The sequence below is a fragment of the Hippocampus zosterae genome, chromosome 11, assembly GCF_025434085.1.
Source record: "Hippocampus zosterae strain Florida chromosome 11, ASM2543408v3, whole genome shotgun sequence".
In the NCBI taxonomy this organism is placed as follows: Eukaryota; Metazoa; Chordata; class Actinopteri; order Syngnathiformes; family Syngnathidae; genus Hippocampus; species Hippocampus zosterae.
The window spans coordinates 1,201,449-1,217,248 of NC_067461.1; the positions used below are offsets into that span (position 1 = coordinate 1,201,449).

The 15,800-nt window shown below is 50.5% G+C and overlaps 1 protein-coding gene across 1 annotated transcript in view; it reads right to left on the minus strand.

The window, feature by feature from the left end:
- Positions 1-8,984: 8,984 nt before the first annotated feature.
- The window catches only part of LOC127610440 (S1 RNA-binding domain-containing protein 1-like), a 28,373-nt gene continuing 21,557 nt past the window's right edge, over positions 8,985-15,800 (minus strand). Inside the window, exons 16-20 of the mRNA XM_052080614.1 lie at positions 14,094-14,200; positions 13,754-13,918; positions 13,298-13,441; positions 10,314-10,498; positions 8,985-9,363 (exon numbers count right to left, since the gene is read on the minus strand). Of these exons, the coding sequence (XP_051936574.1) occupies positions 9,071-9,363; positions 10,314-10,498; positions 13,298-13,441; positions 13,754-13,918; positions 14,094-14,200 (894 nt within the window). The 3' untranslated portion in view covers positions 8,985-9,070. The remainder of the gene's footprint in view (positions 9,364-10,313; positions 10,499-13,297; positions 13,442-13,753; positions 13,919-14,093; positions 14,201-15,800) is intronic.

Below are 15,800 nucleotides of genomic sequence, written 5' to 3' on the forward strand. Positions count from 1 at the left end.
AACGGGAACGCTTGGGACTCGGCGTTTCAAGTACATTTCCAAGATTAGATCGGAGGATCGAAATTGGGAAGACACAGCAGAGCCTGCGACATTTCTTTCGATGACAAATTTTGAAATTGACCATCTGCTTTTATTTTGAAAGAAGAAACGACGACAAAGACAAAATGCATCTACGGGTTATTTTTTAGGAAATGAAGAAGACGGGAAATGTACAGTGAGGAAATTGGTGACTTTGGTTTGTCCACCCAAGCGTATGCTCCGCGCACAAGGCGACCGTGGGTGGTGTTACATTTTCAGAAATCAATGCTTTTGATCTATTCCTGCACCCAAATGTTTGATTTTGACATGAATGAGTAGCGTCATATTGTGGCTTCAAATGTCCTTTTTCAAAGAAAAAAAAAACGATTGAACAAAATCGGATCAATTTGGATGATATGGCCGCGCCACGTTTTCAACTGATTTTTTTCCCCTCCCCCAGAAAAAAACAGATTTGAAAAAAAAAAACCCCAAAACGTTTTCTTCATTTTGTGTTTTTTGAACCACCCATTTAGAGTTCATATGTATTTCAAACGCATCCCGTATCACTCATGCCGTAAACAAATCAAAATCATGCGACCAACGTGAATACGGAGCGAGAAACGAAAAAACCCGGAGATAAGGCGCTCCACGTTTCCAGCGTTCTCCCGCAGACGTCTCCCCTTCCTAAAGCGTGCGCAAACGGGCACGCAGAAACGCCCGCGAGGCCCCCGAGGCGCGGGAAGCTGATCCGGCCCAGGTTTTTCTCACCTCGCCGTCACCTCGCCGTTGACGCTTTGACCCGTTCGCACCTGCTCCGGCGTCGAGCTCCCCCGGGGCGGCGCCGAAGCCCATCACTCGTCACAACGAGCTCGTTATTCCGCAAGTGTCGAGTATCGCCCAGACGATAAACACTCGCCGCCGGCGGAAGCAAAAGCTTCGAGCGGGACGGCTTTCGTGCGCAATCGTTCACGCAACGACAGTCGGTCGCAACGACGGACGACTGCGCGCGAGTCTCCGTGTCAAAGGTGAACGTGGTCCACCGACTCAAACGTTGTTGTCGTCTTTTTTTTTGGAAACGACTCGACATGACCTCCAGCAACAAGGTGCGGCTCAACATCCGACACAAAGCGCTCAATTGTTTCCTTTCCCAAACACGCCCGCGTTTGCCCTTTTCGCCTCACTCAATCAAAATAATACACAGACGACACATTTACGGCCCGCGCGAAGCTACGCGGCGACGCCGCCAGACGCTTGGCAACCCGACACCCGCTTGCGGACAGATGCCTCTTGTCACGCATCGGGCTTTTTCTCACCGTTTCGCGACTGCCTTCTACGTGCGTGCGCGTGAGACACAACACAAGCCAGCAGGCAAACAGATGCATCGAGAACGAGGCGGCAGGTGACACTTTGGAGGTCAAAAGTGTCAAGAAGCCTCCTAATCATTTTGTGCCTAACGGACATTCTTGTCGACTTTGTGAGAAAACGGACTGCGGTTGATCTGTTCTTGACGGGTATGAGTTGCGGCCTAACGGCAGCTCCCTCTTTCGCCGTTCTTCAATAGCCGTCCGAAAGCGCGTCAGAAACGGCGGCTCTCCTTGCCCACCTATGAGGGGCATTGCGGGACCTCGGTTGCTTCAACTTTGGATGCTGGCCCATCATATGACTCCAATGCAACAATTTCTTAGCGCTGCTAACGTCACTACTTGGCTCGCGTCACGGCCAAGCGACACAAAAACGCAACACAAGTCAGCAAAGTCCCTCACGACTTGTTTTCTCAAAGTTTCAAGTGCCAGATTATATTACATGACACACACACACACACACACACACACACACATAATGGATGGACAGCTCCCACACCAAAAATGGTAAACAACAGGTTTTGGGTGACATGTGGAATGTACGGGGGGAAAACGGTCTTGCATAATAAGCTTTTGCACAGAAGGCCTGTAGTCGTCGTAGCAGTAGTCGTGTGTGTGTGTGAGAAAGAGAATGTGTGTTAATGTCGTGGCCTGAGGGTGATGAAGTGGTTTAAGTCAGAGGAGATTAGACGTGTGAACAGCTGACCACTTGGTGGCAACGTGGGGGAAAATAAAAAAGGAGGAGACGTACCGGACGCAGACGGCGCACTTAAAGAATGTGTCGTACGATTCGATGCGGACAAAACGGAAATTGAAACTATGCTAAGAGCTAGCGTGCTAAGAAGCACTTTGGACCGGACGGACGACTTTCTCGTGGACAGGCGCTAATGTGCAGAAGGTTGAACGCAAACGTGCCGAGAGCCGCCAGTATGCTATCATCAAGCGCGGCAAGATGGGAGACAGGAAGCAGAGACGATTTCTACGGAGAAGTGATCAAATGCCAACTTTTGACAAATATTGTGCGACTGCTCCAGCCGCCCGCCCGCCCGTCCCGGTCTTGTATGCAACGCGACAAGAGATTCCATTTCCTGGTGCTTAGCTAATTTTCAGCCGGGGTGTGTTTGCACTTGTTCTAATTTGAGCGCTGACATAATGGGCCCCAAAGTCACGCAGAGTTCACCTGACAAGATCGCGCCAGGACCGTCCTGCCCTGACAACTTTCGACGCACGCCCGCCCAGGCACATACCTCCGACCGTGTCGTCTGTCTCTCCGTGCTGAATAATTAAAAGAGCGCCGCGTTGGGGGAATTCGGGGAGTCCCTTCCAAATGCAAGCCGAGACGGGGCCGGTTCGTCCCCCCGCGGTCAGAGCCGGCCCCGTGGAAGGGCCTGTTGTTTTCAACCGGGGCAGAGAAGGCCGAGCGAGAACCTGAGTAGTCCCACTTGGGGCTCCCTCGCCGGGGAGAAGACTGCAGATGACGCCTTTGTAAAGGGTCGCCTGATACCTTGCCGCAAACGCCGAGACGATGATACAAACAGTCGGTATGCTAACAAGAAACAAAGAACCTGGATACCGAAAGGTCCAAGGCAGCTTATGAAGAAGTTGAACACCGAATGCTAACCGTTGCTATGCGAACGTGGAGCACGGTAGCCGCCCGAGTATAGAAATCATTCGATCTCCGTTGCTTCCCGACGTTAGCGACGTTTTTGACTGAAGCGATCAAATACCAACATGCTAACAACCGCTATGCTTCAACCATAGCGTACAGGGCAACGTATTTTGGTCAGGTCCGACTTCCAATGGAAAACAATGAGCTCAGCTAACATGCTAATAGCCGACATAAGAGCAAAATAAGAGGAAAAAAATCATTGAAAAGGCAGCAGAAGATGGAGGAAAGGGTGAGACTGTGAAAATAAAGACCCCAGGGCACGGGTGGGTGGGTGGGGGGGGGTTGCCTTTCCTTGCCGCAACGACAGCCAGCGCGATGCAAACGGACGTCGTCGTCGCACACTGGCTTGAACTGCGCTTACGCACGCACACGCACAAGCACTTGACGGTCATTTGGTGAAAAAGCGCCCCCTGGCGTTTCAAGGCGACACAGGCCAAATGCATAAAGAATAAAAGCGGAAAGAGCAGAAGGGCATGCGCGGCGCCAACAGGAAGGTAATGCGATCGCCGGCCGCCGGAGCGGGAAAAGTGACACCGCAGACGCAATTGTGGGAAACCCCCGCACACCCACACACGCACGCACTTGCCAGCACACCTTCTTTTGTTGAGAGAATTTGGCTTCGGACCAGCGACGGCGTTTTGTGGCTCGAGCGCTTCAAGCCGGCGCAGCCCGACATTTTCCCACCCGAGATTGACTTTTCGAGCATCAACGTCGCCTTTTCCAGCCCGCAGTCACGCGAAGCTCTCAGCACTCGGACTTGTCGCCCGACAACCACGAGACGGCGAAGGAGCCCTAAACTTTCCGCTCTGCCGCGCGGCACAATCCTGTTCTGTTCAAAACAGCGCAACACCTTTTAGCACCTTGTTGTCGTAAGGCTGTTTGCTTTGGAAAAGGCGAGCCGGGCGACACTTCATTAGGTGAAGGCGAGAGTCCGGCGTGCTTTATGCAAATGCGACCGCGCGGAAACACAACATGAGTGCAAAAGAGGTGACAAAAAAAAGAGAAGAAATTAAACATCTGCATGGTTTGGAGAAGAAAGTCAGATTTTTTTTTTCCAAGAGAAAAAAAGTCTGACTTTTCCAAAAATAAAAGTTGCAATTCTACTCGGGATGATACCGGGCTTATTTTTTAGGTATCGAGTACTCATGGAGAGAATCGATACCCGCCACCCAACTTAAGGTTTTAAAAAATATGCTTCCTTCTATTGCAAACGACTTTGCAGGGCTCCACTGCTCTCAAGTATCAGCACGTGCCATCGGCTGGCGAAACGGCCGCACGTATCGAGTTAGCAAAAGACGGGGTGCTGCGAGGTGCAACCCCGGGGGAAATAAATGCCCCGGGAACCGGTGGCAAACCTGATCGGCGGGCTTTTGGGCAGGCAGACCCGGCACGCTCCTGCCAAGAAATCTTCACTCTTTCTAATTGGCTCATCCAGTCTTACAAGACGATTTCAAGTCCCCACAGCCCCAACCCCCCCCTCAAAAAAAAACCTGACAGGCTTTTCCACCATGTCTCCTTTTGTATTGGAAGTGAAGCGGCCCAGACGAGATTTGTGTTATTAATGGCCGACACGCAGAAAACAGTCTTGACTTCTAATGCCTAAAACAGACTGCGGTCGGGAGCGGCCAAATTCTGAGAAGGGGATGCTTATTTCAAAACCTATGAGAAAAGAAAACACGCGCGCAGCCAACACAAGTTGTCGGTTTGGTTCAACTGCAAAGCCAATTTGCCAGAAGCGGCTTTTTATCACCCGCCTAAAGTTTGAATGGAGACTCCACACGCCTAAAATTGTTCAGCAGGTGAAAGCAAGCGCACAAGGGCCGCCATTGTGGGCGTACGAGGCAAAATGATACACTCGCTCTCTTTGGAAGCGCGCAAATAAATGATGGCAATTTTTTTTTTAAATCACATACGCTGACGAAGATGAAAATTAAAGGCGGGGATGGAAAGCGGCAATCAAGCAAAAGTTTTCGCCGATTTTATATTTTTTTTCTAACGGGGCTAACGGAGCATCGTTGAGATATTTGATTCATTCAGCTTGCTTCAGCAAGCTTAGCCTCGGCCGTGACAAGGTAGCTTGTGCCCCCCCCCCCTCGGCGCGAGCGTAGCATCTTGTCCCAGCCTTTCCATGTGTGAAGCTCTCGCACGCAGTTGAATCCGGTTGAGGCGTCCGGGAGTTTGCCAAATCGCATGACCTCCATTAAAAATCGCCACTCCACACTAGCTTGCAGCTGCGAGTGGAGTATCCATGCGATCCAAGTGGAACATTGCCCCGCCCCGATCGCTCGCGCGTACGTACGTACGTAAGCCGCCCAATTGCTCCCGCGTGTGTTTAATGCGACTCAAAGTGCTCTTACGCCTCAGTATTAAGAGCTCGGCGAAACACGCGGCTAAACAAACAAGTGCCCAAGCTGGCTAAAGCCCCCCGTCTTTGCCCCGGGAAGGGGGGGAGGGGGGCTGGCTTGCTCTCGCTTTCTCTCCCTGTGTAGTTGGACCGCGCGAGCGATTCCAACATGACAGCGGCGTCGGCGACAAGCAAGAGTTACAAGGCGGATTCGTTTGGTTGTCCTTCTTGTTTTGTGAACCTGTGAGCATAAAGCACCACGGGAGATTCTAAGTGGCAAACTATTCCTCATCTTATGTGGAGAATCGTTTGACGTTAGGCTACAAGAATGCTACGTAGCAAATGTCATTTGTCTCGGAGCGCTCGAAAAAAGGCCTGCTTTGGTTACCTTTTTCCGCGTCATCTGAAAAACACATACGAGGGAGGTGACGGTGAATTTTTGAAGCCTTTCTCGTCCATCGGTTTTAATTTTTCGTCGCCGTCGCTACTCGGCTCTGAATCTTAGCAAAGCTAGTGGAAGGCATTTGGATAGCATGGGTCAAGCTAACGCTTGCGAGCAGATGGCTACGACCCATTTTTAGTTTATTTTTGTGGACAAGAAATACGAGTGAATAAAAAAGGCAAGAAAAATGATTTTGCTGGCTCAAAACTTGCGTTCATTGTGCCAAGATCTCTACATTGGCATTGTACTCTACGTGACAGAGTGTGACGGTCCTTCACGTCGGTGACTACTTTGGCCACCTCCGCTTATTCGAAGCCAAGTCAGCAGAAATTCCAGTGACCACGGCACGCACAACACAACTGAAATGTATTTTTTAAAAAAATTCTAATAAAAAAAGGAGCCTAGCCAAAAGGGGATCATAATCAGGAGCTTTTGGGTATTGTTTCATGGCTTTGCGGCGTCAAAGCGCAAGTGAATTCCCGCCCCCCCCCCCCACCCCCCCCCCCCCCGAAGCTCTGACGACTTCCTTCCTGCTGCGCTCTCAGACTGGATGCCCCGTGGGATCAACATGAGATATGCACGTGAGATACCGAGACACGTTCTTCCGTTTCATGCGCGTGCGCGTGAGAACGTCTCGGCATAGTGTGGGAGAATTCTCGCCGAGTCTTGTCGAGCGTCGGACGCGCTTCTGGCGGCGAATCCCCGGAGGGGGCGGCCTAACCCAAACAGTGGGCTGTCAATCACGCGCAGCCACCTCGCGCGGTCACGACCCGGGGAACAGGAAGAGGCCTCGCTGTCCCTCAACGGATCTCACCGGGCCATTTTGGATGTGTGCGAAATGCTGGGAGCGGAGGGGTAGACATCTTTCATGTCGCTTCGAAGATCGGCTTGTGCGGAGGGGGGTGGCCAGCCCAAAAAGCCTCCCCTAGCGCAGCCGCCATTGCACAATGCGGACGAAAGCCGCGACGAGCCGGCAAAGCGAGCGATCTGTGCCCCGTGCAGAAGGCTCTGACGCGGCCTCCGACTCAGGATCGGGCTCGTCTGCATTTTAAAATGTGTCCAGCAGGGGGCCGCGCGCGTAAGGGATCAGCCAAGTTCATGCTGCACAAGTCCAAGTCGAGAGGGAAGGACGCACGGCAAAAGTTGCGGTGTCGCGTGGAGTTAGTGGCGAGAAAAAAGAAAAAAAAAAAAGGGGAGGCTCGGGTTGCACGAGCTTTTTGTGGTGTGGTTTTATAGAACAAATGTCAAATTGAGATGTCAAAAAACAAAAAAGTCTTGCCATACTTGAAAAGATGCTTTCACAAAAAGCTCTTTTTCACCCGCCTTTCTTTTTCCTTTTCTTGAGCTATTTAGCTGGTTGCTAAAGAATGGAAAAAGAGAAAAACACTTTTTTTTTCCAGCTGAAAGAAGAGAGCCTCATATTTCTTTTGTTTATACCACAAAAAAAAAAAAAAACACCCAAACCTGCGGGCCACGCAAGATCACTCAAAATCCAGTCAAACAGCTGGGATTGAGCAGTGTGCTGCGGTGGAAAGTTAAGAAAACGCCCCCCCCACACACACACACACAGGTATTACAACTCTGTACCCGAACCCCCCCCCCCCCCAAAAAAAACCATTGCGTCTGATTTACAGGTTCATAAAGGGAAGCTATGTGTTTTTGCCGGGTGATCCAGAGCCATTTTGAGTCCAAATTGGGATCCTCTTACAGGGAAGGCTGCGATTTTACGCGGCCAGAGACAAGCGGCCTAGTGTTGTGCTTTGCTTCAACGCAGCACCGCCGAGTACACGAAGAGCGCTGAGCGCGCTCACAGTCGGCATTTGCGCTGAACTGAGATTCGATATTTTCAAAGGAGTCCACTTTGACATCCCACCAAAAACCGCGAAGGTCGCTACAAGGAGATATAATGTCGCGGCCGCTCGTGCAAACGCGCGGGCGGGAAGAGCGAACCGAGAACAAAACAACGCCGGCCGACGCCAGAAGACGTTAACGTGAAAAGCTGCAAACGGAATACGCTCCGGAGTGAAAACCATTGCTTCATTATCTTTGCCGGATCATCTCCGAGCAAAGTGCCAGAGCGGATGAACCTCGATCAAATATTTCTTTGTGTTGGCGTGCGGAAAGCGTCTGGCGTCGGTGTTGCCCGAGGGGAGGCGGCAGCCGGCCCTTTGCCGTGATTAGCGATTCCGCATCGAGTCTCAAGTTCAGCGCAGGGGACCCCCGGCCTTTCTCGCAAGCGATATTACATTTTGCTATCTGCTATTTACTGCGGGTTTTATCAAAACAAACAAATTAGATCATGCGGACGGGGAGTCTGGGATTAATTTTGAAGCGGCTGATTAGCGTTTGTGTGTGCGCGCGTGTTGTGTGCGCGTCTCCCGGGATAACGATGTCTGGGACCGAGCCGAAAAAGCCTTCAGGCAACCAAATAGACGCACTCCCACATTGGGCCCGACACCCCTCCACCCTCTGGCACATGCTCCATCTCTCTCTCTCTCTCTTTTCCCCCCCCCTGTTCTTTTAGAGCAGGGGAGTTCAACTTACGGCCCGGGGGAGCCATTTCAGGCCGCGGGAGGGCATTCGATCCGCCACACAATTGGAACAACTTGAGTCATTGTGATGAAAAAGCCGGAAAAGATTGAAAATACAAATGTACTTGCCAAACACACCGAGAAGTAGTGTATTAAAAAAAATGTTTTTCATAAATACAACGCCAAGTGCGAACTTTGCTGTCTTATTTAAAAAATTTATATACATACAGTATATAGTAACGGTAAGAATAAATTTGTCCACAGAGATACAGTACGGTAAAGACAAAAGTGCATCATGAGTAAGATGAACAGCTTCATCAAAAAAAATAATAATAATAATAATAAATAAATAAATCATAAGGCACAATTTTACAAGTTGCCTAAAAAGAAGCAAGTATCATTTCTAGGCGAGAATTCATATTTAGAATGACACATTTTTAAACAATGTTTAAACTACTGTAGTGACAAATGTGGGGGTTTTTTTGGGGGGGGGGGTCACAAAGAAAATCATACTCATTTTTTTCAGAATGATTTTGTGAACTTTGCAAAACTAAATAGACTTTTCGAGTCACTTGGGCTTCATCGAAACTGAGTGGAAAAAGTAGAGTGGCACAACACGCCCAACAGAGTCTCTTTTATTTATTGGAGGAACAAACTCTTCCAGAATACCTCACAAAAAAAAAAAAAAAAAACAAAAGGTGACAGTTAGTGCAGCACCCTGACCAGGTCCAGGCTTATGCGCCCCCTCTGAGCATCCACATTTAAAACCCGCACCTCCACCCTGTCCCCGGGTCCTAACGCCAGGCTGCGGCGACGCTGGCTAACGGGCAATTTGTCCAACGTCAATTTGCTCTTATGGATGAGCCCCGAGCGGCCCACGCCCAGGTCAACGAACGCCCCAAAGAGACACGTGTTTTCCACCCGGCCCGTCAGGACCGTGCCCGCCTGGAGGTCGTGAATGGATACAATGCCCCGTTTAAAGACTTCCTGCCCAAAATCTGAGGATGGCAAAGAAAAGAAGATCACATCCAATCAGTTGAATTTGGGGGAGGGATGGGGTCACGGGGTCACGGGGCAGGGAAAAAAATAATAAAAGGCAGGACATGGAACGACCGAGGGATTGCATTTCGGGAAGTAACCAAATACTCGTCTTTTTTTTTTTTTTTTTTTTGGCCGAGCCTCTTTCCATGCGATCTCTTTCTTCCTTGCTGTCGTTTTTAAACAAACATGGCAGGCAAGGAAACAGTCCGGGCCAATTATCCCGAGCAACATCGGTCGCCTGGGCCCGACTGTTTACTCAGCTGAGCACGACGCGGTGCCGCCGGGCAACACAAGATACTCGATGGAAGCGAGGAGCTTCATTTTGGAGATTCCGCTCATGGAGCGCAGCGGAGAGGCTTTTGACTGTCAAGTGACCTGGAAATCAGGCCGCCATCCTTCCAGGACTTATCACTTCATCCAGGTTTGACCACTCGGTTTGGCATCAAACCATAAAGTGGGAGTTCGTCCGTGACACTTTTTCAGCCCTTTACAGATTGTCGCTCGGCAGATTTTGGAATCCGAAGAAGTAAGACTCGTAAACGACTCATAAATCGTGGGAAGTGGTGGAATGTTCATGGGACAGATTGTGGATGAAGAGCATCCGATATTGTGTTGCATGGCTCCAAAAGACTGCGTTGAAATCCTAATACGACGTTGAATGAAGTTTAAGGCGAGTATTACAGGCCTGGCGAACTGCAACCACAGTGAGTAAACTTTTATTGAGGTTGGAAGTGGATTAAGGACTTGATTAATTAATCAATTAATTACGTAATTAATTTTTGGGCCGCATTTTAAGCATATCGCGCATGCAAATGGGTGTCAATTAGTCACGAGATTTTTGTTAATGCTAAGCTACACACATCTGGGGCTGTGTGTGTGTGTGAGAGAGGGAGAGAGACGGACTTACCTTGGCGTATGTCAAAGCCTGGCGGCTGGGTGAGGCCGTCGAGAATAAGCCTGAGGGTCTCGGGCGTGGTGCCGAGCCTTGCAGACAGCTCGTCGATGCCGCTGCCGGCCACTTTCTGGTCCACGCTCCGCTTGAGATGCGCGCTCCCGATCTGGCTGGCGCTCCCACCAATGAGGCTAAGAAACCTGCACGTGAAGAATACGCAATCGGTGCCGTGTTTCACAAATTGCCACTAAAATTGGTGTGGAAACGACCACTTTAAGTGTTATTTTTATACGTGGGTATAATCAGGGGAAAGAGGAAACACGGGGCACACGTGTGGGGAAGTAAGACAAGCAGACTGACAATTTTTGTTTTGTTTTTAACACACCGGGTCAGAGACTTTTTGTTGCTCTCACTTGATATTTTATTGGAAGAGGACTCTTTGGTTTTCGACAGAGTTCCGTTCCTACAATGGTATTTATTCCATCAATAAATGACACTAACGGAGGACTAACGTCACACTTACCAAAAACATTTGTATTTATTAAAAAAAAAAAAAAGAATCAAGAACATTTCTTCAGCAACAATCCCCATAATGCTTTAAATTCGTGCAAAAAAAATCATATGTTAGCGTCACGTCATTATTTTTGGAATAAGTCAGCTGTAAAGACAAAGCGAGCCACAGCAAAGTGGACGCCTCCACGGCAAATGCGGATTTTCCACTGTGAAAGTGAGTTCGTCTCATCATGAAGTGCACGAATGCATACAAATGAAGGGTTGCAATGACAACAACAAAAAAAAGGAGAAAAAAAGTGAGAAAATGACAGGAACGGAAAAACGGAGCGCTAAATTTAGCTACATGGAACCCACTTTGACTGCGTTGCCTTGTTCAGGTAATTCCATCGCCGGGGGGGGGGGGGGGGGGAATAAAATAAAATCCAAATGTCCCGCGGTGGTGATGTTGACCCCATTTCAAATTTGACCCAACCCCATGTAGGTGACGATATTCCGCACCAACTCAAACTGGCATGAGAACCAGCGTGGCAAAGGAAGCTCATGGGGAAAACGTGCACGCGTGCGCATATCTTCTTTAACAGTACAAGCTTTCCGCAGCTGGTGATGGATGTGAACGCATTCGTCTGTGGGCGCGCACCAGCCGGGTGGTGTCTGTGATGGATGTCGCTCGCCGGTAGCCCGACGCCAAGCCGACCCCTCCTCCTCCCAGCTGTCCCACCCGCTCGCCGCAGTGACGGACTGAGCAGGTGGGCGCGCACGTAAACACGGATTCGTAGAAAACGCCGTCGACAAATGCACATTTGGCAGCGGCGGAGACGGCGCGGATGTACGGGGGGGACGCGCCTTGTGTACAAATATGCGCCAGACAGCTGGGAGACCCGCAGGACAAAATGGCACATTTGTAGGGTGGGGGTCTTCCTACTTCTTGGATATTCAAAAAAAAATTCAAACGGCAAAGGTCACAAATTGACTGAACCAATGAATAAACAAAGAAACCAATGAATAAACGCATTTGGCCCGGTCGGTCGGCTTGATTTTTTTCGACATAGAGTATGCCTTTTGGATTGATTGGCGGTTCCTTAGCCTTGATTTTAGCGCGGGCCGAATCTGTAAAGCCAAATGTTTATTATGCGTCATAAATCTCCTCGTTATTTGAATACAGATTAATTAATTGCTTGTCTTTGTTCAATAATGCATGAGATGAAGTAAACTAAGTGCATATTAAATCGCAGTCACAATATTGGGAGGGGGATGGAGGGGGGGCGCGGGGGGGGGGGGTGAATCACAATGAGATTGTTTTTCAAAATTGTTCAGCCCCCCCACTGCATGTGTTGTATATGGTTACATGGGGGTGGGAGGGGGGGGGGCAATGCGTGGGCCGTGAGCAGTAATGGGGATCTGGTTTCTCGAATGCGATGAATGTGATATTCCTTGCACACCTCACACAGAGAAGACACACACACACACACACGCACACACACACATTCCTCTGCCATCCTCCCTCCTGTCAGTTTTATATAGCGGATTGCGCTTTGTATTTGGGGAGGTGTGACGAGCAGATTCTGGTACCGCCGCGCAAGCTAATTTACTACAGTGAGTTGGTAACCTAGACTTAGCCCTTTGGCTAAATAAAGCCCGAGCTCAAACACAGCGGATACCTCCTGTATATCCGAAGAGAGACACACACACACACACACACACACACACACACACAAAGGCGGCCTTCGATAGGCCACATCCAGAGCGGCCAACTTGACATCATCCGCAAGCGGAGATCATGCAGTTCCTAATAAATGTCCTGCAAATACAGTACATGCCATGAAGACCGCACGGTTTGTTTTGCTTGTTTTCAACCGCTTTGAGCTACGTGACCAATGATTTGAGTGTTTTTTTTAATTTTTTTATATGGAGGTCACGATCAAGACAGGGACAGTGCGTAACAGTCGGCAGTTCTGTGACTGTAGATTTTCTGGCAAAGAGTATTTCAACCGTTGATACTTCAAAACAACTTCCCCCAATAGACCGGGATGAATTCGACAAGCAGGCTCCCCACCAAGATGCCGACAGGCCCTCTGCTGCCACCTCGCACCTCGGCCATTAAAAAAGGCACAACGGAGCCTGGAGTGTCAGAACTCATGTAGACTAAACACAGCCGAGTGAGTGCAGCTGGAGCGGAGCGGGGCTCCCGCACTCGCTGGCGCAAACATGAAACGGGCGCTTGGGTCATTGTGCTTTGGAAACGGGCACCGTATCTGCTAGCAATCATTTCTCCCACGAGGACAGACGCTCACCAAGGCGCGCGGCCCGAGCCCAAAGCTGACGCGTCCTTTGTTGCGGAGCGCCTCTGCGAAAATCGAATCAAGCATCCCCGCTCTAGAATAAGCAGCACCATATGAGAAGGCGTCCATATCGACTCCATCTTAGCCCAAACATGCTTCAACCGGTGGGAGGCCCAAACGCGCGTCCTCATGTGTGTTATGATGTACCTCTGTGCCACATCGTAGGATTCTGGGTGGATGCAGGTTTGGTCCAGAGGGTTGAAATGCGTGGCTACGCTGACATTGGACTTCCCTTTCACCTTCTTGGCAGCTGCTTTGGCCGGCACGGCTGGAGGAGGCGCACTCTCGGCGCTGTTGTGGCATGAAAAGAAAAAAAAAAGCATGAAATTCAATTAGAAAGCACACATTTACCACTACTGTGCAGCGGAATCTCTGAATAGAAATGGGCCGGGGGCTCATACAAGGCAGAATACAGCCAGAATTGTCAGGGTGGGTGGGGGGGAGACTTTAGCTTAGCTTCGCTACGTATTATTGTTTTAACTTGTAGTGTTTGCTCCATGCATCATATACACACAGTGCTGCCCCCAAGAGTGAAATTGCCCCCCCCCCCCCCCCCCCCCCCGACCTCCTCCACACAGATGGCTGTGTTCTGTCGAGCCGTACCTGTGGGCAGTTTGGTTGATTCTGATGAAGCCGGCGCACTGCTGGTAGCTCTTTGGTCCCATGCCTTTGACCAGCTTGAGCTGCTCCCTATTGAGGAAGGGCCCGTTGTGCTCTCGCCACTCGGCAATACTGCGAGCCCTCCCCGTGTTTAAGCCTGCGACGTGCCTACAACAGACCGGAGCACAAAGGGACCGGCGGTTGAGTCGTAAAACTAAAGCAGCACATGGGCCAACTCGGAGGGGATTCGACTGCGACTCAAACGCTCCACCGTGTCAACGCTCCACATAAACACCTCAGTCGTCGGTATTCATGCGGATTCATATGATTTTTTTTTTTTTACCTCATCAGAATCTCGGAGCAGATGTTGATGTCAACCCCGACGAAGCTCACACACTCCTGCACCACGCCATCCAGCGCCGCCTTTAGAGCTACGGATGAAACGTCATGCTGAAAACACACAAGACAAAACCAATGAAATGTTAGCAGGTGGAGGACTCAGAGTAAAAAAAAAAAAAAAATCTCTTTCAGAAACCATTTCTGATACGCATGTGAAACTGTGTAGGCAAGAAAAAAAGTCCCCGGGTGGATGATTCCATTTCATCCAATCAAAGAGATTATCGTCAGGCGAGCCAAAAGAAATCCTGAAGCGACGAGCGACATTTGACTGACAACGAAAGGGAAAGAGAGAGATGTGATTGACAGACGCAAAGAACACACCGACGGCGCAAAGACGGTCGCTGTTGAACTTGGCGACGCGCGCGTCTCATCCAGCGGCCCAACAACAACTTGGAATCGAAGCCTTGGAATGTTTTCCCTCGAAAGGGAGATAGCCAGGCAGGGCGGGGGGGGGGGGGGGGGGGGGGGCGCCAGCGTATCCAGTCTGACCACCGCCGAGCGCAACTCCAAGCGGAGGACGCGATACCTCGGCAACCGACAAGTCAACTAGCATTAGCGACTGCTAATGCTAGTTGACCGTTGACGGGAGCAAAATGTCGGCCCGAGAGTTGACGTCACGGTTGGAAGTGTTCGGCTACTTTCAACCTCAACCTTGTAAAAGCACAAACATTTTGCTGGACCAAATCACGTTGAGAGAAATAACGAGGTGCTCCCTCCCAATTATTGATCAGGGAAACGGCCCCAAATGCCGATTCTTGCTAACAACGGAGCCGAGAAGAGCGGCACGAGGCAATCGAGAAAAAAAAAAAAAACGCGCGTCACGCCGCGACGTTGCCGTTTCCCACCAACAGGAATGATTTACGACTCGGTGCCAGCGAGCGGATACACGAGGAGCGCGAGTTCCGGGTGCGGAGGAGGAAATCACCTGTAAAGTTACACTGGGGGAAGAATGTTTTCACACGAGAAAAGGTGGAAGGCGTTTGAGTGGGCGATGGGCCTCCGCGCCTGCAGGCGGGGCTCTCTCGCACCTCGTGGAAGGGAACCTTTGAGTGGGTGAGAAGAGCGCACTTCCCACCACAGGGGGGAGAAAGCGGCCCGATTTCGGACTCGACTGAAACCCGCCGGCTGCTGTGTCCTTTCGGATTGGGGGGGGGGGGGGGGGGCACCACCTTCCACGACTGACAAGGTGGAAAACCAGTTCAAAAGAATACAGCTGAAGAAATCGTCAGCTTTGATGTGACAGTGGCATCACAATTACACAGATTGGAAGGAAACTTTTGACCTTTTTTGGGGGGGGGGGGCCACGTGGGGGAAAACTGCGCAAAGGACAGAAAGAACAGAAGAAGCTCTGCCGGTGACTTTGGTTCTCGCGCCGCCTTTTGTGTTGAAATATCTTGTGGATTTTAGCTGAGCGTTAGCTTAGTCTGCACAGCATGTAGCAGCCCGGGGTGGGGTGGGGTGGGGGCCTTGTCCCCCAAGACAAGTTCCTCCTGTGGGAGAGCAAACCAAATCCAATTCCAATTCAATCTGATTCCAATGATCCGCCACTCTCTCAGCCCTCAGCTCATTTCCTTCATTCTCCCGGAGCTGTCACTCAGCGGCCCGAGCGGCGGGGGCGCTTAACAGCGACCCCGTTGTGCCAGCTGGCTAG